General features: G+C 37.9%; 1 protein-coding gene across 1 annotated transcript in view; it reads right to left on the bottom strand.

Annotated features, from left to right (window-relative positions):
• Nucleotides 1-19,209: 19,209 nt before the first annotated feature.
• The window catches only part of CDH18 (cadherin 18), a 231,269-nt gene continuing 223,692 nt past the window's right edge, over nucleotides 19,210-26,786 (bottom strand). The window contains exons 10-11 of the mRNA XM_058177902.1: nucleotides 22,113-22,364; nucleotides 19,210-19,700 (exon numbers count right to left, since the gene is read on the bottom strand). Coding sequence (XP_058033885.1) covers nucleotides 19,210-19,700; nucleotides 22,113-22,364 — 743 coding nt within the window. The remainder of the gene's footprint in view (nucleotides 19,701-22,112; nucleotides 22,365-26,786) is intronic.

The raw sequence follows: 26,786 nt of genomic DNA, 5'->3' as shown, positions 1-26,786 counted from the left end.
AACAATCCCTGATTCTGATTTTCAGGATCAGAAAATCACTGAGTGACCTTAGGTTAGGCTAAACTACCATATCAGCAAGTTGTACGCATGAAAATTAGAGACATGATTTCTGTATTTGAGTTCCTTGTTGCACGGCAGCCAAAGTCACTTGTTGTGAGATGGGTGGCTTAATAAATTAGATAAATAAATAAAATATAAATAGTATAATAACTAGAAAAATAGCTCATATGGCACATTTTGCCAACCAAGGGCAATGTTTTGTTTCCATCATTATAATAGATTTTTCATTTTTATTACTAATTACAGGTTTATGTATTTTATTGTTGTATTCTCTGGCCCAAGGGTTGTAATAATGATTTGTTTTGATTAATTCCATAACTAATGTTTATCTATATGTTCTCTGAACTTCTATTTTTCAAGCCTTTCATTTAATATAGCAAAAAAAAAAAGAAGAAGACACTTTTATAGTCTCTTGCTACAAAATCAGCATGTAATGTGCTACCAACCCAGAATATTGGTTGATATGATAGGTGAGAATTATTCCATTTCCATAGCAGGAATTTCCCCTCCCCCCACATGCTGAAATAAGCTTCATTCTGAATTTGAGAAGTAAAAGAGTAGACAAGCAGTAGAAGTGTAATAATTCCTCCAGATCGTATAATCTACAATTCATAATTTGTGAAATGCCAGCTTTTCAGACAGTGGCATTTGCTGCTCCCTGTCATTTCCATTCATACCGGAGCAGATGAGAACATTTCAAAAGAGCAGGAACATTTTTGGTCACAAATAATTATACAGACCTCACATCAGCTTGCCTAAAGCTGACTCAAGCTGTTGAAGGTGCTTTGTAGGGCTGATTCACTTTTCAGGCTGACTGCTTACATGCAGTAATTTATACAGAATATTGTTACCCCAGATGAGAAGAATAAGAACATCTGTAATTCTAAGCCAGTTTTCCCCCAGGTGGATTGTAATTTCCATCATCTGGATATGGCTAGGAAGGATGAGAATACAGTATGTAATATGTCATATTTAGAGGATGTTGATTTAAGAGATTGGGGCAGAGAGAACATATGCTGATGCAAACTTTTCACTGGGCAGTTGGCATCTTTTTTGCAGAATCACAGAAGACGAGTGGGCCAAGAAAGCCTCCAATCAGCCATTTGGAAAGGGATAATGCCAACAATCTCTCATTTGGAAACCAAAAATGAAACTTTTGAAAGGAAAGGAAATTACTCTTCTCATATAGCCTGCTTGCAATAGACATTATTAATGACTCAATTCTCCTCATAGGGGAAGGAGACAACTCATATCTCTCACTAGGAATGTAAGAAAGACACATTTATTATTATTTTTATTTATTTATTTTATTAAATTTGTTTGCTGCCCATCCCACAAGGCAACAAATCCTGTCGATTTCAATGTAATTTTTCTTCTTAGTTTTTGTTTGTTTGCTTTATTTTAGAACTGGACAATTTCATATAACTGTTTTGCTTGGTGACACATATAAACTTTGGACTTATCTTTCTGTCATTGATGAAACCAGTAATGTAATTGCCTTAAAAATGTATATCAGTCATCTTTTCTGGCTGCTATATACAAAATGATGTGAGCTTTACAAAATGTAAATACTAGTGTTGTTCACAATTTTCAAAAGAACACCAACTTTTCAGACACCTTCCCTTGTTCCTTTCACTCCCACCACCAACCCATCACATTGTTTTGATCTGGGAAAAATAAACCCCAGCTGAATTTCATTTGAAGTTACCACAAAGTTTGGGCAAAGTTTGGTAGGAATTGAATTTGCTCCAACAGAATCCATGTTGGATTTCATTTGTAGCCCTCCAGATTGGGCTGATCTATTGTGAAGCAACAGACGTTGGATTTTTGTATATTAATCATTTTAAACAGATTTTAACTTCATAGTAATAATTCTGCGATCAACTTTATCTGAGAGACAGTGGTTGGCTTAAGAAATTACCTGGTGAGCATAGGCATCAATCTTAGTCACAATGATATCAAAATGATGAAACGTGTGATGATGCCACAGAGCAAGCTCTATCCTTTGTACTTGCATCATAGGCCACACCTAAGTGGCAGAGTTTGTGTTGCAATGCACTTTATGCCATGTGTTTCCTTACTTCTGACCCCATGAACACCCAAACAAATGAGTCACGTACCTCAAAATAAGCCCAGCACTCTCTCAAAAGCCTCAACTTTTTAATATACTAATGAACCACCAAAAATGACCTATGTTTTGGTTTACAAGTTAGAATTTGGTGTATCAGTATTTGAAATCAGTGAAGTGCAGAAATTAGAGTAAGCCATACCAGAGAGAGAACATTCACACCTATTTCCAAGCTTTTGTTTCCCCTGAGGAAAAATGGAGGAACATCAGTTGTAACTTGTATAAGGCACTCAGCCCCTGTGAAGGGAAGCTACCTTAATAATATTCTTAATCTTTCAGAAAGATGAAAAATAAGTTACTTAGCTTTCAAATACAAACCTCAAGAGAGGGAAATGGGTTCATTTAAATATGGCTTTGTCCTTGAAATATACAAAGGGAGAGAAATATGGCACAGTCCTGAAATTAGAAACACTAAATAAAGACATATCTAGGTTCATTGAGAGTCCCCAAGTGCATCATTTGTGGAAGATATGCCAGAAAAACAGAGGTGGGCTTTAAAATCAAGATTCTAAATAAATAAAAAGGAAAATAAGAAAAAACAGTTTTTCCCCCAAAAAAATATAAAACAAAAAAGGGATTGCTGGCATATTCCCCAGAGAGAGCATAAAAAGAATGCTACTAAAAGCCAAACTATAGAATTAAAAATGTCCAATTTTGTGTAGGCAGCTGATCTTACAGTTACTTATAGATCTTTCTGTCTGAAAAAAAAAAGAATATATTTTTTTTCTAACTATCTGCCAACAAGCCTCCATAATATATAACTTTAGCTAGGGTAGAAGAAGAGGCCCAACAGTTAGGAAACCAATTTATTTTGCAGTCTACAAAATGTACAAATCTGAAGGAAAGTCTTATTTCCCACAAGCAAGTGACTAATTACTAGCACTGATTTCCGGGAATCAATAACTACATTGAAATGTACCATCTCAGCAATGGGATTATCTCAGTTCTTAATTCTTTCTCGCTGAAATCAATAGACAAAATCTGTGCAGTAAAATGTTGGCTGTTTCTAGTTTGTTCAGGATTTTCAGTTAATTGTTGTGTTGATATTACTGGGTCAAAACTTTTGAAATTTCTTTTACGTGTTAATCCAATTTATATGGTCACCCATCTATCCAAAAAATTCTGGGTGGCAAACCAAAACAGAGAATTGCATTAAAACAAAAACCAACTAAAACTATATCAATAAAAAGACAATTGGAGGCATATATCCATGCTAGAGCTCCCAAATTAATATCCTGTCCTCAGTGCCTAAAAAAAGAACAGATCTTCATGGCCTGGTAAAAGGCCAATAGAGTAGGGCAATGATGGCTAACCTTTTTGCCGTCATGTGCCAAAAGTGTGGGAGCATGGGGAAGGTCGCGCACGTGCGTGCCCCCATTCATAACAAAATGAACAGAAGAGATTGGTGGACATATTGGACTGTGGGTGGCCATAGGGAAAAGGGCAAATTAACTCTACTTGCTTTTGCACTAGAAATCCAGAGCTGGTTTCACTTCTTTAGTGCCAATGTGGTTTATTCAATAAAGTTTCTACTCTTTGTAAAATAAAGTCCTAGGAGTTTCTTTTTCTGGATTCGCCAACTGGACAGTTGACAAGTTGTCCATATTTCAGCAGGGAGGCTTTTCTACATAGAAGGTGTCATGACAGATAAAGCATGTTAATGGGAATCCACCGGAGGTGCATTCTGCAGGTTCTGACCAGTTCTGTGGAACCGGTAGTGGAAATTTTGAGTAGTTCGGAGAACCAGTAGTAAAAGTCCTGACTGCTCCCCACCATCTATTCTCTGCCTCCCAATTCCCAGCTGATCAGGAGGAAATGGGGATTTTGCAGTAACCTTCACCTGGATTGGGGAGGGAATGGAGATTTTACAGCATTCTTCCTCTGCCACGCCCACCAAGCCATGCCACACTCACCAAGCCACACCCACAGAACCGGTGGTAAAAAAATTTGAAACCCACCACTGGGATCCACTAGACAATATTGTTAGTATCTGGAGTATCCCACCACTGGGATCCACTAGACAATATTGTTAGTATCTGGAGTATGCCCATTCTAACAGCTCTGGCAAGGTGGGCAGAAACCAGTGCAGAGAGACATTCCCATAAGTAATGTGATCCCATTTCATGTATATCTTTAAAAGTGTCAACTAGCACATCAATTTGAACCAAGAAGCTTAGTGGGAGTCAGGACAGTCCCAAGTCCCAAGCTCTCCTGCATTCTGATCCGACTGAAACTTCCAAATGTTCTTCAAGGGCAGCCCCATGTAAAGTGCATTTCAGTAGTTCAACTGGGAAGAGGCTAAGGTGTGAGTAATTGTAAGTAATACCTCCTGATCCAGGAATGGGTTTGCCTGGTGCGTAGTAGGTATTTGTGCAAAAGCTCCCTGGGCTATAGTTACCACCTGTTCCTTAATGGGTTTCCAGCTTTTCTTGGTATAAATTCATTTCAAAGAGCATAAGAATTCTGCTGGAACTTTGAAGTAGAGGAGAAAGGATTGAATACATATCCTCAGTATCTCCTCCTTCTGATCATTAGTGCTTATAGCAGCCTTAGTGCTTATAGCATGGATGAGTATGCCCTTTCCCCCTTCCCCTAAATAAGAAGCAAGATTCCTTATTTAGGAAATGATGACCTGACATGTCATATTGAATATTATTGAATATTATGTGGATGTCAATTCATGGACATAGGTACAGGGAGGTAAGGAGAAAAGAAATTGATTTTTTTTGTTATAATGTCATGATATCAGTCCCATGATTTATATACTTGCATCTGATGCAGGGACACAAATAAGAAAGCTGGAGTTAAAGTATTTATTTATTGAACAAGTGTATTCGGCTATCCATAATAAAAAAAAATTCAAAAATATAAGAAACCCTAATAAAAGTATCCAATCTCTCTCTCTCTCTCCCTCTCCCTCCCTCCCTCTCTCCCTCTCTCTCTCTCTCTCTCTCTCTCTCTCTCTCTCTCTCACACACACACACACACACACACACACACACACCCATCCATTATGATCTTGCCTTTAGTCTTTGGGGGAAAAGTTAGTTCTTCATGGTATTTTAGAAGGCCAACAGTCTTCAGGAGATTGTTCCATAAGGCAGATGCCATAACAGAAAAGCCATGCTTCTAACAATAGGTGATCTAAAGAGAACCAGAGAGTGCCTAGTTTGCTGGATCTGGTGCAGCAGGTCGAAACCATCAGGACCAGTTGGTCTTGCAAGAATGTTGACATTAAAGCTATGCCACTGCAACACAAGCTTTTCATCCTTAAGGATTGTAGCAAAGGGATGGATGCCTGACCATTTGTTAGGAAAAGAAAATGAAGGGGAGAGAAGCAAATTCCATTTTCTTTGTTTTACGAGGCAATCGAGATAGAACACCTTTGAAAGAATTCTTAAAAAAACAAAAACAAAAAAGATTTTTAAACAGCAACAAATTCTATTCTTTATAAGCTTAGGAAGTAAGCTGAAGTGAAATGCTTGGAATTTGCCTGAAGAATTGTAGTTTTAACCTATTTTTTTTTCCCCTCACATTTCCCAGTGGAATTGTTAATCTCCAACAATGAATCCATTGTGCCTATGACACAATCAGGGTGTTTTTCTCATTAATAGACTGTTCTTGTGTGTAAAGGGTACATGTAAAAAACGGTATTTTAAAAGAAGAAAAGGATGAAGAGTATAGTTTTAGCCTAGCTGAAAGTAAGTTCTTTTTTTTTTTCAAAAAAGTTTTTTATTTGAAAGTAAGTTCTTGTCTTATCACTTCTAATGAGGAGGCAATAATTGCAATATCGTTGCAATTTCCTAAGTATACCCAAAGGTGCTTTTTCAGGAGGCAACTGGACTTTCTTAGAAACAGAAAATTAAGTTGCTTCCTGAAAAAGCACCTTTGCGACAACCATGACCTGGATGACTGAGAATCTCTACAGACTTCCTAAATATACCTGATCAGTATTTCAACTTTATGAAAAGCCACAATAGTTTATTAAGGTCTGCTTTAATACTACCAAATTCTTGAGATTTGATTTTGGCAAAAAAAAAAAAAAGATTAATATATGATTTAATGTCTCCATGTAGAATGAGTGATCAGTACATCCACTGGTGATTTTGGGGTCTTGTGTGACTGGTATCTTGTTTTGCCCAGTATCTTTTACTTTTTTTATACAAGAAGCAAGCATGCCTGCATGAGCAATACCACTGCAGTATATATATCAGCTCTATCCAGCATTAGTCATTCAAATGGAAAGGCAGGGCTGTATCTTCTTCCTCTTCCTCTCCTGATCCTTCAAGATTTATAGGAAAGAGATGAGCACAGGTTGTAATTGTGTTGATGGCCCTGGCAAAATTGTGAAATCTGTACAGTTATAGACTATTCAGCTCTTTTAGCTCAATTCAAGAAATCCGAGAACGAAGGCAGAAAATGATCATCAAGAGGATTATACTGAAATAATTGACCCTCCTTACAGTGATGGGATTCAAAATTGTTTACTATTGGTTCTGTGGGTGTGGCTTGGTGGGCGTGGCAGGGGAAGAATACTGTAAAATCCCCATTCCCTCCCCACTCCAGGGGAAGGTTACTGCAAAATCCCCATTTCCTCCCAATCAGCTGGGACTCGGGAGGCAGAGAATAGATGTGGACGGGGCCAGTCAGAGGTGGTATTTTGGTTCTCTGAACTACCCAAAATTTCCTCTACCGGTTCTCCAGAACTGGTCATAACCTGCTGAATACCACTTCTGCCTCCTTAGTAAAACCATCTAGGTTTTAACTGCTCAGCCAATGTCTAGAATGGATCATTGTACATTCATTTGACAGATGTTTTCAACCAATAGTGCAAGTTGCAAAGACTAAAAAATCTACTGTATTTGCTTAGGTTTGTATTTCTTAATCCATTTCAATCTACAAAATAAATTGAATAGTTTGATATATTTATGTCAATATGTGCTCTGCATGATTTTGATTATTTACTTTTGAGTAAACATTCATATGAATACATTGCTAATTTGGGAAGTTTCATTTCTGAATGATCATTATATTTTTCCTTCCTTCCTTCCCCTAAAAGTCCAACTTTAGTTTCATAAATGCAAATCCATAAGTGGATTTCCGGAATCAATGAATGGGGTTCTACTCATGAAATCATTAATGGGGGGGGGATTAAATAGGCTGGAAATTATTCTTTGGGGTCTCTGAACATTTTGGAAAGCTGGACCATACTTTAATGGTTTGATGAGAATTTCATGAAAAGAGCATAATTAAAAATTATTGCTTCCCCCTTCAACTTGCAGAACTTTTATTTCCAATAGTGCTGTGATGCTCCAACAAATAAGAAAAAGTCAGTTCTTAAATATAATTATTTGCTTTTCCAGTGAACTCTTGTCCAAATCCCTTTCCCCCCTCCCCCACCAGGAGAAAGATGTGTTGGAAGCCACCCAACCAAGAAATATAGAGAACTAGAATGTGAGCAGTTTGTGTGGTATTGCATAGCTTATTTTCCTTCCTTCCTCTCACCTTTTCTTACTTACACCTTTGTTCATACACATAAATACATCATGCAGGGTCGTGCTGAGGATTTTGTACAGTATCTGTCCGATAAAATTGCTCGGACCCGGGACAGACTGGACGCTGATTGGGTAAATTCAGGTGGGATGACGGGGATGGGTCTTGTGGGTACTATCTGGGCTGAGTTCAGGGCCTCTGGTGGCGCAACAGGCTAATGCAGCCTGTTATTAACAGCAACTGCTTGCAATATTGCAGGTTCAAGTCCCACCAGGCCCAAGGTTGACTCAGCCTTCCATCCTTTATAAGGTAGGTAAAATGAGGACCCAGATTGTTGGGGGGGCAATAAGTTGACTTTGTATATAGTATACAAATGGATGAAGACTATTGCTTGACATAGTGTAAGCCGCCCTGAGTCTTCGGAGAAGGGCGGGATATAAATGCAAAAAAAAAAAAAGTTTGATACTGTAACTCTTGAGGACATGGACAGGTTGTTGGGTAGGCTGAATCCCACCACATGTTTACTGGACCCGTGTCCCTCCTGGTTGGTACTGGCCACACGGGAGGTTACACGAGGCTGGCTCCTGGGAGTTATCAATGCTTCTTTGTTGGGGGGCCCCTCCTCAAGAAGCCTTCCCTGGACCCAGCTGTATTGGCAAACTATCGTCCAGTCTCCAACCTTCGCTTTCTGGCGAAGGTTGTTGAGAGTGTGGTGGCATATCAGCTTCCCCAATACCTCGAGGAAACTGTCTATCTAGACCCGTTCCAGTCTGGCTTCAGAACTGGATACAGCACGGAGATGACTTTGGTCGTGTTGGTGGATGATCTCTGGAGGGCTTGGGACAGGGGGTGTTCCTCAGTCCTGGTCCTTTTAGATCTCTTAGCGGCTTTCGATACCATCGACCATGGTATCCTGCTGTGACGGTTAGAGGGATTGGGGGTGGGGGGGCACCATTTATTGGTGGTTCTCCTCCTATCTCTCAGACCATTCGCAGATGGTGTTGGGCAGAGATTGACCTTGAGGCGCCTCACGTGTGGGGTGCCACAGGGATCGGTTCTCTCGCCTCTCCTGTTCAACATCTATATGAAGCCGCTTGGTGAGGTTATCCGTGGTTTCGGGGTGGAGTGCCATCTGTACGCTGATGATACTCATCTGTACTCATCTGTACATCTCCACCCCGAGCCACCCCAACGAAGCCGTTGAGGTGATGTCCTGGTGTCTTGAAGCTGTGCGGGTCTGGATGGGGAAGAACAGGCTCCAGCTCAACCCCTCCAAGACAGAGTGGCTGTGGATGCTGGCGTCCTGGCACAGTCAGCTTATGCCATCGCTGACTGTTGGGGGTGAATTATTGGCCCCCAGGGTGAGGGTGCCCAACTTGGGCATTCTTCTGGATGACCGGCTGTCCTTAGAGGAACATCTGACAGCCGTCACCAGGGAAGCATTTTATCAGGTTCGCCTGATTCGCCAGTTGCATCCCTTCCTAGACCGGGACTCCTTATGCATGGTCACTCACGCCCTCATCATTTCCCACCTGGACTATTGCAATGCTCTCTACATGGGGCTCCCCTTGAAGAGCACCAGGAGGCTCCAGCTAGTCCAGAATGTGGCTGAGTGGGTGATAGAGGGAGCACCACGTTGCTCCCATATAACACCTATCCTGCGCGGCCTACATTGGCTGCCGGTAGCCTTCCAGGTAAAATTCAAGGTGCTGGTTATCACCTTTAAAGCGCTCCATGGCTTAGGACCGGGCTATTTACGAGACCACCTGCTGCCACTGATAGCGTCCCATCGACCTGTGCACTCCCACAGGGTGGGCCTTCTCAGGGTGCCGTCGACCAAACAATGCCGGTTGGCGGCCCCCAGGGGGAGAGCCTTCTCTGTGGCGGCACCGGCCGTTTGGAATGAGCTGCCTCCGGGGTTGCGCCAACTCCCCGATCTCCGGACCTTCAAACGCGAAATTAAGACCTTATTATTTCACTGTGCGGGACTGGCCTAAGCAAAATTTTAAATGGAAATTTTAAGGGGTTTTATGTCGGTCTATGACCATTTTAGTTTGATTCGGCCTATTGTAAATATTTGGTTCTTAATTCTACTTTTAAACTTGTTGTTTGTACTTTGTGTTGGTTTTTAATATGGCTGTAAACCGCCCTGAGTCCTCCGGGAGAAGGGCAGTATAGAAATTAAATTATAAATAAATAAATAAATGTGTGGAACAGAAGAATTACATCATTTTTTTTTTAATTGGGGTAGAGTCAAGAACAAGAATGATGTCTCATTGAATGAAATTAGATCAGGGTCCTCATCTTCCTCATTGCAACTTTGTTGTCATAACTTACCATTAGCAGAAAGAGTTCTTGAGATGCAGCATTCAGATGGAGCAAGAAAGCAGAATCTAGACCCATGAACTGTTACTGCATAAAGAACTCCATGCTATTGAATGACATTACTTTCCTTCCCATAACCTTATTAATCAAATAAAGAAATGCCATATATATAAAATTTGTGTTATATTGTAATTTTTTAAAAACTATTTTATGATTTTTCACTGCCCAGAATCACTTGCTTGAGATAGGTGGCTATAGAAATTGAATACATAAATAATACCTATGAATAATTTTTTCTTGGTTTCCACATATATAAATTAAATTGTACTTTGTTTTTAACTGCTATATGCTTGTTCACCATCCAGAATTACTTGCTTGAGATGGACAGCTATGGAAATTGAATAAATAAATTCATTTGACTTGTTGGTAACTGCCTACAGTAGGATGGTTTACACACACATACACACGTACATTATACAGGTGACCAGGACAAGGAATTAAGGAGATGTGTCTTGCGGGGTCTCTCACACTACAAAATAACAATATATTATCAGTTTGCAAGAATTATGTTCAAAGATATCTGAAAGCTACAAGAAATGGAATTGGAGGTCACCTGCCTTCCAGTTGCTGTAGGGTGCTCACTCCTAATCTGGATACTAGAGAATTTGATTTCCTTAAATCAAACACACCTCCTGGTGATACATAGGCATTTCCATGTAGATCTCTTCTCAATATTATGGCAATAGTTTGGCATGCCACAGTATAGCTTATAGATTAGTCTATGACTAATTCATACCCCTGGTGTTCTTCCATTCAGGCAATAAGAAGTCCAACCATATTTAACTTTCTTAAGAGCAGCTAAGTGCTGCCACTTACCTCAGTTAAAATGACAATAATTGAACAAAAACATTTTTTTTCTGCACTGAACACTTCTTGATTAACGGTAGATATGTTTTACCTGTCCAACAAAATACCTACTTGGAAACTACTGTGTATATACAAATGAAAATATTTTTTCTCCTTTTGGTTTATTTGTAACAATATGGAGCAGCTACGCTTGCTTGCAGAGGTATTTTTCACCTAATTTCCCATGAGATTGTACTGTTTGCACTTCTCTTTAAAAAGGTAGATGTTTTTTGCACACTTTGGAAAAAAGTCAGAATGAGGCAACTTTCAAATTCTGCTGTTGCTGTTCTCTAATTATTAATACATGGTGCTAGATTGGTATAACAACAATGACTTTGCTCCTTGTCAAAGCAGCTGGGCCTAACAATTAACACTGCTGAGTTTCTGTCATCCAACCAGTTCACAAACTAAAAGCTCTAAGATAAACATAAGAGGGATGAGCTTGCAAATGAATGATTCACAAATAAGGTCTAGAAAGGTCTGGAGAGCAGCAAAAATGAATATTTCACTCTTTTTCTTTAAAAAGAAAAAAAGAAAACTAGCAGCTCCCCTCCTTCTGACTTGAAGATTCTCAGTCAGAAGCATTAACAAACAGTTAAGATGGACGACAAATGATTTTCTGATGTGTCAGTCGTTTTGATCTGTGCTATTTGCTGTAAAGCTTTAATTCTGGAACAAGACAAGCAAGCAGCAGCACAGCTGCCTCTGGAGGGAGGTGTATAGTCTACAGATGTCAGGTTCTAAGGCAAAGCGGATGCTGCAGAAATGCTGTTTCAGAAGTGAGAGAAATAAATCCCACCGGTCTCCATACAGCTGGAGGCCATACACATAGAAGGAGGCTTTCTGAGTACCGTCTATGACTCAGGCGGGTGGGGAATCAAGCAAGCTCAGTATGTATATACCCTTTGAGAGGAGAGAGGAAAATGAAATGAAATTCTGCCATGCTCAGGGGAGGGAATAAGCTGAAATTCTCTGTTGTCTGGAACAGACCCTTGGGCTCTATCAAATTTTAAAGTCTCTCCCACTTGAGAGGGACCTCAAGAGAGAAAATCACTGTCAGAAAGAGAATCATGACTTGGAAAGACCAGGAGAAAATCCATAGAAGGCTTGAAAAAAGGAGGAACAATGCAGGTGCCATGAGAGAGACTGGAGAAGATACTGGAGCCATTCAGGGCCAAAGAAAAAAGTGAAAGAAACCTGACTCATCTTGCTCACGCTAAACTTTTGGGGTGGGGGGGGAGGTGACGAAGCATGGGTCTCTCTGCCTCAGTTTTGCAAAGTACCATTTGTGCTGGAGGAAAGAAAAATGAGAGTAATCTCTAACATTAGAGGGTCTCATGAGAGAGGGGCGAGCTAGGAGGAGTAATAGGAATTCTGTATGTTCCTCTCTCTCCAAAATTTTTCTTTGATCTACAGCTTGGAAGGTTCACAATATTTGTTTGTCATGCACTCAGATATGCATTCAAAAGGATATTTGAATCAAACACAATAAGCCTAGCAAGCATTCAAATGCACCATGATACATCAGAAGGGGATTGTAGTGAGGAGGTTTCATAGAAGAATCTGGTTTAGCCATTGGTGATTTGGTAAGATCTTGTCTTTAAAAATTCTGGTTTTCCTCTTGCAATTAGTGCAGGCAAGAAAGCATTTCTCCAATATTTGTAAGGAATTTTACCACATTAAATCTGGAGGCATGGTTTACTCTTATTTATGCTACTCTCTGGATGGTTCCTTAAAACAAGGAACTGATATTTTACTTACAATGGCATAACTAGGCTAATAAGATACCCTGTGTCTTAACCTTTTATGGATTCAGGTAATGATTGGGCATCAGTTATTCCTAGGAATGAACCAAACAAGCTCAGTAAATTCTGAGTCTTCCTTGGGCTGAGATCCCAGCTACACATTGGGAGAAAAATGGAGTCTGAAATCAACCGGGTTATTCTGCCCCATTGGGCATAGAGTGATAAAGCTTAATTTTCAGGGTACATTTCTCACACCATTAATATTTGTTTTTAATCATCTTATATTGATGCTCACCATATGTATTAATATATTGCAGGCAAGAAAGCAAACTGATGGATCATGAAAAATTTAACCCATAGTTCTCACACAAGGTACAAATGACCAGGATCACATTATTCTAGTTCAGGTATTATACATTATGCAAAGAGCTAGCTCTCTGGAAAAGGCTCTAATTCTGGAAAAGATGGAAGGAAAAAGAATAATAATAATACAATCAGCAATGAGATGAGTAGACTCAGTGGTGAGGGGTGGACTGTTAGAAGACCTGAGGTTAGAGGCAGATCAACACAGAGAAAATCTATCTATGTGGTTGCTAAGAATTAACCATTAATTCTTAATCAATTCACTCAGGAAACAATGTAAGCGTATAGCCAGAGAAATCTCTTTAAAGTTTAAATGCAACACAATCTTTCTCCAACAGCAATCATCCAGTTGGGAATTGTTAAATGTATATTATAAATGGGAGTTTTTTCCCCCTCATAAAATGTATTTCCAAACAATACAAATATGAATCGACTGTAGCAAAAATATGTTTTTACAATTGTTTGATATGATTCTCAGCATTATGACTATTATTATTTTATATGGCAATCCAAAGCTGTTAAGTATGGTAGAATTTGTCCCTTCATCCACTCATATATCACAACAAGGTTTTGAAGAAGATACTTCACTTATGAATTGCATAACCGTCATGTGTGGATGGAAGGTTTCTATATATTCAAAATTACACAAGTGATGGCTTCAAATCTATCAAAAAATATACCTTTTTAAGATAGCAATATCACAATTGAACTCTATAACACAACAATAGTGACCAATTTTGACAGACAAATCAGAACATAATTTTGTATTTTTGACAGAGTCTTCACTTTTACCTTATGATCCATTATGATGCTTTTCTAAATAATACCCTTAATCAGAGCTTACAATATTCTTAGTTGTAAATGGGATATTGTGAAATTCATTGGCCACATTTAAAAATAATAATAATAAAATCCTACTGAAATCAATGAGGTATTACCTGGAGCTAATACATCCAGTTTGTAAATTCTACTTTTGAATTTGGCTTCCAGTTCCTTCATAGCTATTTCTGACCTTTATTCATAATTTACAGGTGTATACTACATATTCATGATTTCGTATGACTTAGTGTTTAAGGCTCCTTTGAAGATGGGTACAGCATGTGACATGCAGTATGAAGTATTTAGGGCATTTTTGGATGCTGCTGCAGTTACTATATTATTATTGTTATCGTTGAAATGGTGATATTGTTTGATGAGTGGCATTTTTCTTACAAGAACGATGCATCAGAATCTCTTGTTAATGTGTGCCATTGTGTAAGCAGGAGAATGACAATAACAGCTATCTTACCTTATGTGTTAGGTATCACTGAGTCACTGAGTCTAGTGATTGCATGGGCAAATGTAAATTATTTTAATGTATTTCTAGTAATATCTTGCTACCCTTCCAAAACATTCCCACAATGTCCTTGATGTCATCTATCATATTTTTCGGAGTATAAGATGCATCTTTTTCCCCAAAAAAAGAGGGTGAAAATCTGGGTGCGTCTTATACTCCAAATGTAGCCCCGCCCAGCCTCACAAATGGAGATTTCAGAGGCTGAAGGAAGCCTCTGAAAGAAGCTTCAGAAAAAAAGCCTCTGAAAGGCTTTCACCTAAAATAATAGGGCAAGCAACAAAAGAAGAAACAGTAAAGGTTCTAACCAAACTATGCTAACAAATCTGGAGAATGACACAATAACCAACAGATCAGAAGAGGCTAATCTATACACCAATACCAAAGAAAGGAGACTGAACAGAGTACAGATAGTTCTTCAGAATAAAAGCCTCTGAAAGAAGCTTCAGAAAAAAAGCATATTTTTTTTCTGAAGCTCTGTTTCAGAGGCTTTCAGAGGCAGAAAAAAAGTTTTTTTTTCTGAAACAGAGTTTCAGAAGTTTCAAAGGCAGAAAAAAAAGCAAGGCACAGAACTCACAACCAACCTGTTGCTAAAATTCTCCTCTGGGAACAGGTGACTGGGGGTATTCCGGGAGGCCGATCCACCCACCAATCAGCTTTTTTTTTTTATTTTCCGCCCAAAAACCTAAGGTGCATCTTATACTCTGGTGTGTCTTATACTCCAAAAAATACGGTACCTAGCTTATCTGTAGTCTTCATCTATCTACCCATAGCCTTTCCCTCAAGCCTCCACAGCCTCTCCCTCAAGCCTTTATTTACCTAGCCATAGCCTTTCTCTCAAGCACAGTAATTTTTTCTCATCCATAACCTGTTCACATCAAATGCTTAAATTCTGTTTGCTGATCATCACCTCAATAAAACAATTGTTCTTTTATCCAGCATTGGTTCTTGATGTAGTAGGCTTAAGTCAATTTTGTCAGAACTTAACCCAATTTAAATTGGTCTCACCTTGACCTTTATCTATCAAATATACTGATTGTATTTATAACAATTTCAGTGTTGTGTTTTTCAGGATGTGAGTAGAGCATTTTACCTGACTGGTGAACCCTTATAAACACTTTACTAGTAACCAGAATGTCCACCCTCAGCTTTCATAATAAGGTGCCATTTTTTAGCTATTTATGTTTGGAATAATTTCTAATTTCTACATAGGCATTATGAGTGATGGGCCTCATGTCTCACCCACAGCAACTTTATATGCACAGGCCCTACCACCACCATCCTTAATTTCCCTGCACTAAGCAGAATACTGAAGAGTGCGAGATGAATCCTTTTTGAGAATTCAGAACATTGCTAAAGCATGGTACCTCCCTTATTTATTTCTTACTTATGTATTTATTTATTTACTATTCATGTATACTGCCCATTCCTGAAGGCTCTAGACAGCTAAGCATGAATCAGTACCCACCACCCAACTCCAAATACATATAAATCAAGCAGTGGTGAAATTCAATTTTTTTATTACCAGTTTTGTGGGCGTGGCTTGGTGGGTATGGTGTGGCTTGGTGGGTGTGGCAGGGGAAGGATACTGTAAAATCCCCATTCCCACCTCACTCTGGGTCCAGCCAGAGGTGGTATTTGCCAGTTCTCTGAATTACTCAAAATTTCCACTACTGGTTCTCCAGAATCTGCTGGATTTCACCCCTGAAATCAGGGACAATTAATGATTTAGCCCAGTGGTTTCATGTAGATGTTGAAATAAATGGGCATGGGATCCCTAAGGCACACCACAAAATCGAGATCTCCAAGTAAATCTCTTTTCACACCACAACCAACTCAAATTGCCTCCTCAGTAAGGAGGAGAACCTCTTTAAATAATATTCCTTACTCCAGTCCCTTGAAAGTGATCCAGAGTGATGGCCTGGATGGTAGTTTTGAAAGCCACCAGGAGATCAAGGAGGACCAGGACCAGGTTGCACTCTCCCAATTTTTCTCTTTGCAAAAGTAATCAACAGCATATCTAACAGTATCTAGGATTGTTGGATCAAGAAAGACTTCTTGAGCAAGAGATATAACATAGCTTCCTTCAGACAAAAAGGAAATGCCTCCTTATCCAATGAAACATCAACACCCATTTGAATCTAATCTTGGTAGAGCCCTTGAGGATTATGAGAACAAAATGGAGAGTAGAATTTACTACAGAGGGCCCTATCCACATCCCAGGGATTCACAAATTCAAGATGGAGGCTCATCAGCTCCATGGATAATGTCAGCATCAAAGTACTCTCAAATGTAAATAAAATTCAGGGTGAGGCTGACCTGCAAAACTCCATCCTGCTCATGTATTGTATTATATTCTACTCAGCCAATAACTTCTATATATAGAAGTGTGTTTATATTAGAGGTTTCATTTTACTTGTTGATTACATCATCAAAAAGTAACTCTTAAAGTGCAAATACTAGTAACTAATTCACTAAAAAAAACTATATTGAGTACTAGCTACTGTACTTAATCTTCCATGAGAAAATTCATATTGCCACAATTCTCTAAATTGTGGCAGGATATCTAAAGGACCATAGACTTTTCAATGTCAGAAAGGACAATCTGCCGTCAGAGGCCTTCTTTTTTCACTTTAATGAAACCTAAGGAGCCAGTGGGTTTCTAAAAGTAGAATTGAGGAAAGGAGCAATACAAAGCAAATTCAAGGAACCCTTGGAATCATATGATTAAAGACACCGTTACTTCCTCTTTATCCAGAAAAAAATAGAAAAATAAGCTATGCCATCCTAGAGCTATCATCACATTGTAGAGCAGTTAGAGAACATAGGAAGCAGCGGAAGGAACTATTACAGCTCACCCAAGGTAGAAGAAAGAGGACCGACTGGCAAATTGTTCAGCTACTGTAATAATTCAATAGCTTATGTAAGCCAAAAACTTACCCATGAGAAGTTTCTTTGTAGGTTTCTAAATGATTCTACTACACTTGTTGGGCCTCCCTCAAATTAAATGTTATTCACAGTAAAATTAATCACCTTGAAAAGTTTTCACCTAGGAGAAGCATGTCTCTAATATCAACCCAGAGGGGGAAAAGGCTGAGTTTTCATTATGAGAAATTTGGGGAAAATTACTATAGGATGGACTACAGCAATGAAAAAATTGATACTACCTCTCCTGATGTATCTAATTTAATTAAGTGGCAGATGTTGCAAATTATATGTTCATTCAAACAGCTGCAATTTTTTTGCCTCTGGTATACAGAAATTATTTCTTTATTCTGCTAGATTAAATCTGGAAAAAATCTATAATGTAGGAAAGATCTAGCCAATATGTTTCTGACTTTTCCACTTTTTTATGTGGAAAAGTCAAGTGGACTAGATTGAATCTAAAGGAAACAGTAGAAGTGGGACAATACACTATTAAACAGGAAGTAGTAGATAAAGAAATTATGTCACATTCAACACTGTCTTCCTTGTTATTCCCATCTCAAAGCATCTGATTAACATGATTCAATATAAAGGTAGTCATTGATATTTCAGCAAATATTTGTAATGTGAAGATTCCAGATATTGTTTAGATGTGCTTTTATAGATCCACTTTGCAACAACATAATGTGAATATCTTATATTGTCATTACTGCATTGGTGCATCATATTGAATTGACCAATTTAGCAATAAGATTTACAGCATGTGCTTTCAGGTCATTTCTGGTAATTTCTTTCCACCTGAGATGTTTAGATAATAAAGTATACCAGTCTTCCCCACTTTATATTTTTCAGAGTAAAATCCCCATCCACCCTACCCTGTCTAGGTTCATTTGAATTAAAAACTATAGCATCTTGAAAAGCCCAGTTTGAGAAAATTTACTCTGTTCCCTATGTGAAAATATATGGAAATCCCAGTATATCAAATCATGTTTACTTACATTGGGATATAATTGGTGAGAGATCTCTCATCTATATATTTGTCAATCCAAATAAAAATAAGACAATATAAGCCATTGCATAGCTTAACATCTAATACATTTTCTGTAAACAAAAGGTATCCTATTCATTACCATTGCAGAAGGAAGCTATATGCTGTTCCCTTAAGTGAAAGAAAAAAAAATGTGGCTTTTTAAAAAAGGCAAAATAACTACAAAATGGAAGCATGTTATCAGTCAGAAATGCTTAAGAGGGGGGAAGATTATAAGTTTAAATAAGTAGCAATTTAATGCTTGCTTCATTACCTTTCCAGGATAGAAAGATTAGAGGTGGCTTGCAGAAATGTGGCATTCACTAACAGTAGGTTGCTTTTTTAAAAAAGAAATCAGCTAACTGTTATTAATCTTGAATGTTATCTGGCTAGATAATTTGAATGTCCCCTTATGAAAGAAATAAAATACCTTGGATTGAATAAAACAGGAGAAAATTACTCTGCCCCCGTTCAATTACCTCTAAGTTTACAAACAGCTAATTATGTAATGCCACAACCAACCAAATAGAATTAGTTCTTCCTGTAAGTAGGCCGTCTGTAGACTCATTGCAATTCTGATATATTTTGAGGAAATTGTAAGCATGTTGTTGGCATTGCTTGGTTTACTTAAAATATTATTACTATTACTGCACCACGGACTTTATTGAGCAATGAAAAATATACACAAAGGGACAAACTTTTCTTGGGGATGGAAGGGTACTTTTTTTCCTCAAAATTTGACTTTCTTCAATTGAAGAACCCCATTTCAAATCAGAAAAGGGCACTTATTTCTACAGTAATTGTGTACATCTTGAGGATATTGATATTCAGCCATTGTTGTCATTACGCTTCCAAGTTGCTCGGAGAACTAAAATGTTCCATATTTGGGGAATGATCAAGATAATTAAGTTGTTCTTTCAGATTCTATTTCTCCATAAAGTTCGGCTAGCTTCTTGAACTCTGGTCCCCAGTCACCAAGATAATTATAATCCTGGTCAGAATGTGTAGTAGCTGAATCCAAAGAGCTGATAGATCCGGCTTCTGACCTTTGACCTTCATATGCATATGTCTGTAGAGAATCATATGGGGGCACACTCGGATCAAGGTCTGCTTCAGCCAGCCTTTGCTTAATAAATTCATGAACATCTATGTTGTCAAGATGAGATGAAGTGGGATGTTTGGTTGTGGGCTTCATCTCAGGCCGAACATCCCTCCGGAATTTCAATTCTTCAGCAGCAGATGGGTTCCGCAGAGCGGTAATGTCAAAAGCTTCAGTATCCTCCTCACCTCCACCCTCATCATCATAAGTGACAACATTTTCCCGGACATCCTCCTCTGAAATGACCAGAGGCTCCTTTTTGCTGCGTTTTAATGTGATGAACAGGACCACTATTGCTGATGAGAAAAATTCAGAATAGGATATTAGTAGGGCTGCCAACTGGTAACTCTGTCTAGTTGACTGATTAGCTGCATTTTGGCAGTTAACTAATGTTATATTCATTTTAGCTGTTTTGTTTTTTTCTTTTGGCAGCGTTATCTATTATTTTATCCATTAACTAGGCTGAAATTAATCTGTGCCTTACTAGTACATTAACGTAACTTGCTCTTTGAGGTAATTATAACTCTTAAGATAAAATAATATTTTCCTATCAGTTAATATGATCACAAAATAGCCAAGTATGTTCTGGAATTAGATATTCAATTTCTGGGCCGGAGTTGAGCTATTTGAGCCATAATAATAAATACAGGTAAAGATAAGATGCTATAATATTTCTCAAGAAAAAATGTAAAATTTCCTTTTACTGATCTATTACAGTAGTACAAGACCCACAGTTGCAAAAAAACAAAATAACCCCCCCCATCCTATTGATTAAATAATCCCCTTCAACCAATGTAGAAATTCCTTGATTTATGAACGTACTAAAATGATTACATTCCTAGAAATTAAAGTTTGTAGCTGACAGGAAAAATGAACTCATAGATTTATGCTTGCATTTTGTTGAAAAATTGCTTGTAACAAAGAATATTTGTATCTATATGTGATATTGGTATGTCCACATGCATATTTATACCATTTGATTCTAATCACCCTAATAATGTGTGAATTTTGTGTTAATAGCTTGATAACAGTTCACATTATGGAAAAGCTACATCTTCACAACCTTAAACATTGAGTTAAAGATTATTATTAGTCAAGGGTCATATAAGTACTCTCAAATCCCAAAAATGGAAAGCAAGCATGGTATGCTCCTTAGATCAGGGCTGTCAAACTCCCGGCCCGCGGGCCAGATGTGTCACATGCTGGCCACGCCCACGCCTGGTTTAGTGAAGGAGAAAAAAGTCCTGATACATCATGTGGCGCCGCCTTGAGTTTGACACCCCTGCCTTAGACCTTCTCACTCTTAGCAACTTTAATATGTATGGACTTCAACTCCCAGAATTCCCCAGCCAGCAAGTCTGTACATCTTAATGTGGCTAAGATTGAGAAATAGTGCTTAGACTTTATAAGGGCTATAGATCCGAAACTCCCACATTAGCACCCATATTGGGCACAGTAGGAGAAAAAGATTTCAGTGTCACAGGAGACTATGAAAAACACCTGTTTATTTTTAATCAGAAATCCCCAAACATAGTAGTAGAATTTAAGACGTTTGCTTAGAAGAAAAACAAGATTGTTAATGTATTGGAGCCATTTGAGAAACGTACACTGAATTATTTCTGCATTTTAATAAAGCAGCCCTGCTCAACCATTCTAGAGAAGTTGAAACAATAACTCTCAAGTATAACAGCCAATATGGTGGCTAAAATTCTAAGGCCTGGCAGCTGAGGATGAACTTTAGCTGTATTGACTTAATTGTATGCAATTGAGAAAGGGGATATATAGTCATTATATACATATATATTCTCAACTGAGTGAATTTGGGTGAATGGATGAATGGACAGATAGTGTGAAATTCAGCCAATTGAGAATATTAGCTAATGGATAGTATTCAAATGAGTCTAAGTACGTAAACACATAAAGTGTTCTGAGAGAAAGCATTTCCAAGGACATTTAACTAATGAAATGATATCCTTGCTTCATCTATCCCTTGCTCCTCTTGATGAGCCTTTGACTGTTATCAGCTCATCCCACTGAGAAATAATTAGCAAATGGCTTTCTTATTCTCCCTTTCTTTCTTCTGGCAGGGGGATCCATTTCAAAAAGACTCTCTTCATCTCTTTTTCCTTTTCCATGAGTGTATTAGCCTGCAACCTGAGTTGGTGGTTTCCTGAAATCTTACCTGGTAGATCAATAATGCTAATTACTTACTGACCCTGCAAAATTAATTCCGCTGGATGCCAGAAGCTCAGCCATTTGCTTTCAAGATTTCCCTGTCCTGTCAATTTAGTTCAAGCTTGGAATTATTCATTTTTAAGCCAGAATCCTGTATTTCTAGCTACTGCTTATCAGAAACAATTCCTAGTTCAGTTGTTATTTTTCTTAGTGTTTGCCTCACATGGTTGCAGATTTTCTTCATTTTGAACCACTTCATTTTGACCTAGGTGTTTTATGGAACCTGTTAAGGAAGGATTTTGATTATCAATTGACTTGTTGCAGAGTCTGATGCTGAAAAGGGTTGAGAGGGAGCAACTGGCCCAAGATTTTAATGCCTGGAGTAGGATTAGACCCTGGGTCCCCCAACTCCTAGTCCAGGACCTTAACCATTACATCACACTGGCTCTTGCAGTTCCTGGTTTAATACTGCAACTCACATTGTTGTTGGGATTATCTGAAGCTTCCAGAAAATAAACAAATTGAGGACTTACCTAGGAGAATGACAACACAAAGCAAGATGGCAATTAATGCTCCAGTACTCAATCCTGCAGAGGAGAGGAAAGCTTCTGCATGGCAGGTCCGCACACGACCATCTCTTTCACATGCACATACCCGTATGACAAGAGTGGCGCTACTGCTGAGAGATGGGGCTCCTCCATCAGAGATGACAATAGGAAGGTAATATACATCCTGGATAGTCCGACTAAACTTTCTCCTTCGGGTCAGGATGCTGGCCGTATTATCTATAGGAGCAAGAATGAGATCAAAGTAGTATTAACAAAGATGATACACACCTATTTAGAATACGTTTTATCTTTTGTTATCTATTTTCATTTTCAACTTCTGGTGAATATCCTGGTAATCCTTAGTAACACACTATAGTAAACTCTGGAACTGTTTGGATATGAGAGCCTCATGGTGTGTTTGGGGTCATTTTTTTGGATCACCCAAATCTGAACATGTGACTGTGGGGATGCTCTGATTGCCAATTACAATGATGTAAATTGAAATAATACATTAAAAAAGAAGAACCTTTTGTAAATAACCAGGCACAATGTATGCCATATAATACATACATACCAGGGGTGAAATCTACTTACCTTCCCTACCAGTTCAGAAGTGTGTGTGTGTCACATGTGATTTTGGATCCTCTGTGCTTGCGCAGAGGGTAAAAAAACAGGTTACTTCCTGGTTAAAACCAGGAAGTAATGACGTCTGGGCGGGTGGGTAGAGCTTCGCACTGCTGCCGCTACTGGTTTTCCGAATCACCCACCGCCACCACTACCAGTTCACCCAAACCGGTGCGAACAAGTAGCATTTCACCCGATACATACTACATATAATAAGTATATATGATGTCTTCTAATGCACATACCAATATCCCCACACATGGAAATCTCTTCCACTCCTCTGATTAGATGAAATAAAGTTTAACTTAAGTGTTGATTCTTAGTATAAACCATGATGACGGAGGAGGCTACAGTATATTAAGCATCAATTCTCAGTCCCTTTACCTACCTTGAAAACAGCCGTTTCGATCATTGAAAATTGGATCTAGATAAAATCTAGCTTTTGAGAGGAAAAAAATCAACACAGCTCTAGCTCTTTAGCTTTTCTCTGATTTTTTTTATTTTGTTTTTTGTATTCAAATGGCTATCTCTTTGTCACTTTCGGGTGCTAAAAAAGTCAACAACTAGTTAAATATACACTCTGATGAATTTACGGAGAATTTTCCACTAGTTTATAGATGCAGTATTAAACAATTCTCCAATGAAAGGGCTATATTTTAAACACATTTATTAGAAGTATAAAAATCACAGTATGATATAGCATGCAACCTGATTTCTAAATCTAAAATACTGTGAAATACATTGTTCATCATTGTTTTTTTTTAGAAGAATAACACTAAAAATGAATAGAAAGCAAAGATTCAGGAAAATTGCGTGGGAATAAATAGCTTTTTTGTTACATTATTATACTTTAATCCAATTTTCATTCTGTACTAACTCAAAATAGCTAAGAAAAAAGCCTAATTGAACTCAAGATTTTACAAAGACATAAATTTGAAATATATAAAACACACTAATACATTGTATTAGTGTGTTTTATTGAGGTGAATTCAGGTATAAATAAAATTGAGGTGAATTCAGGTATAAATAAAAACTTAGGGAAAAAAATCTAACTTTTAGAAGTCAAATTTTACAGCCCACAGCATTTACTGGATAAATCTATTCACAGACATAGCTCATATTTTGTTTTTAAAAAATAAAGGCACATCTGTTGGAAGAGTTTGTTAAGTTCTAAATATGTGATACACATAACTCTATTGCTGTAAACAACCGCTTAAAATATCTTTGTATAGGAAACCAGGAATTTTAAATACAGATTGATTAAGAAGCATTTAAACATTTAAATGAATTGATATCTTTGTCAAGCACAGAATCATATGTATTTTTTTTCCACCTATGATCCAGCATGTAGCAGTTTTGCAAAAAGGAAAGTCCATTTGAGGACTTTTATAACTTCATTAAAAACAAACAACACCCACTCATTTGTCTTATTTTCTTCATACCACTTCATTATATAAGTCTTTTCTTCTGTCTCTCCTTACTCATTCTCTCCGCAGAATAATACAATAAAACAGATCAAAATAAAATAGAATAAATCCCCCAATACAATTGTCTATTCCACAAAAGAATAGCTCCAGTCCCCTGATCATTTTGATTGTCCTTTTCTGCAGCTTTTCAAGCTTGATAATAATCCTTTCGAGAGCAAAAAATAAGAACTGTGCAAATATTGGGAGTCTAGAGAAAAAGCATACTAAGAAAAAAATCTTCAGCTAGATTATCTTTCTTATGAATATTTCATTTAGAAAAAAATAAATAAATAGGAAAGTTGTATGGGAATGACACAGCTTCATAAATTCTCTATAAGAAGAACAAAGTAGACAGAGGGGAAATTTTTTTTCCTCTTGTTTATTCCTAGAACCTGAAGTTCATCCAGTGACAATGAAGGATGAAAATTTCAGGAGAAGCAAAATGCAACCACATGGCCCCTGGTTAAATTGTATTTTTTGCCTACAGTAGGATGTGATGGAGGTTGGGAAAGGTGATTAGACAAGTTGTGGTTATCAGTAGCTAATATCCATAATGGCTCACTCGTGTTCCCACCTGCTTCTCTCTCTGTTATTCACATCAGGAAGAAGAAAAACAATTACGTTTTGTCAGTGTGAAAGAACAGGTCCACTCAGAAAAGCCAATTAAACTGATTTATTGGTACTAACAGAACAGAATATCTGTAGCTCAGGGTAGAACTGGTTTATTGTATTTATTGTAGCTCAGGGTTGAATTGATCTATTGCTAAAATGCCTAAATAGATCTATTGCTAAAATGCATAGGAATCTTCTCAACTAATGGTTAGTACCTGCTTGGAGTTAGATAAGGGTGAACAAAATTCCAGGGGGGTAGGACTTAATCTGCTTATGGCTACATAAGGATTCTAGGCTGATCCCTCTTTCAACTCCATCCCCAGGTTTTTCCATTCCTTCTCCTACATGTTTCCAAGATGAATGCTTCTCCTGATCACATCCAGGGAAGCAACAGGAGTATGCAACTGCCTTTGTGATATATTGGCTAATTTCTTCTAATATTTGGTTAACTCTTATGAAAAAATGTATGCTAGGTAGCTTGGTCTTTGCTTTGATTCAGGGATGAAATCTACTTATTTTCCCTACTGGTTTGGAAGTACGCACTCCGCCTGCGTGCACTCACTTTGCTCACGCACATGTGCAATTTTGGACCCTCTGTGCATGCGCAAAGCCTTCTGCACATGCGCAAAGGGTCAAAAACAGATTATTTCCTAGTTAGAACCAAGAAGTAATGACATTCGGGCAGGTGGTTCTCCAAACCACGTGCTGCCACCGCTACCGGTTCTCTGAATCACACGCCACCGCCGAACCGGTAGCATTTCACCCCTGGTTTGATTCACCTGAGTTCTTCTGACCATATTAGGATTCTGTATGATTCTAATGTCTGATACGCAAGGGTATTTTAAAAATGCAATATAAAGACTTGTAATTTTCACCATGTGTTTTACCAAGGGACTTTGAAAAGACAAGAGTGATCTGAGAAAGGAAGCAGACGGAGCGATTCCGTCTGCTTTTATCAACAGGACTTTGCTTGAGTTAAGACATCAAAGCTTTCTCATTTAAATTGGTCAGAAGAACACGATAAACTTCATAACAAACAATGTGCTCTCTTATGTGTTTGACTAAAGTGCCTTTCACCAAACTGCACACTCAAAAATAAAAGCGAGGCTTATTTGATGACTGGGAGAAGGTTCAAATTCACATGCACACACACACACATACAGATTTTAAAAAAAAAATCACAAGAAGCATAGAAATAAAATAAAAAACCTCAAAAGATTACCTCTAAAGAGAAGAGGGTTGAAAGAGAATTGAAATGTGAGCACAGGTGCAAATGAAAAAGGAGATAAAAGCAGAGAGAGAAAATTATATTTCAAAGATGAAAGGCCAAGCTGGCTGAAGGAAAGGAACAAAATCCACAAATATGGAAAGATGCTTTTGTAAAAAGCAATTTGTAGCATAATAGTAAAAATAAAATTCACAAATATAAAAATGCATTAAGTGTAGAAATCCTGAAAGACTGACATTTAAAACAAGCTTTGGGTAATATTTTCAGTGGGAAAAGAATGAAGGAAGACTTTTGCAAATAACATTAGTATGCACATGTCAAAATCCTGAAAACTACTGAGCACTCTATAATTTTATTTTTCTTCAATTATAGCAATCCTCAATAACAGGTGAAATTAAATACAACTGTCATAATTTAAAAAAAAACAACCTCCTCTACCATCTGGATTCCCAGTGACAAAAAAATATGTATTCACATGAAGCTAGAAATGTTTCTCACTATAGTTGACATACCAGAGTACCCCAACAGACTGTCAGAAGTGAAAAATTCTAATATCTGCCATGCGTAGAAAATTTATTGATTTGCACCCAGATAGTTTTTCTGTCTCTCATAATAAAAATTAAAACCATTGTCTCACAGGAGAGTCAAATATGAGAAAAAAATCAGTATGTTTGAGTGCAAGATCTTTACCCACATTAAGATTTCTTTTAGAATAGTTGCAACAGTACT

This window comes from Ahaetulla prasina, chromosome 3, assembly GCF_028640845.1.
Source record: "Ahaetulla prasina isolate Xishuangbanna chromosome 3, ASM2864084v1, whole genome shotgun sequence".
In the NCBI taxonomy this organism is placed as follows: Eukaryota; Metazoa; Chordata; class Lepidosauria; order Squamata; family Colubridae; genus Ahaetulla; species Ahaetulla prasina.
This window is presented reverse-complemented; position numbering and strand designations above follow the sequence as displayed.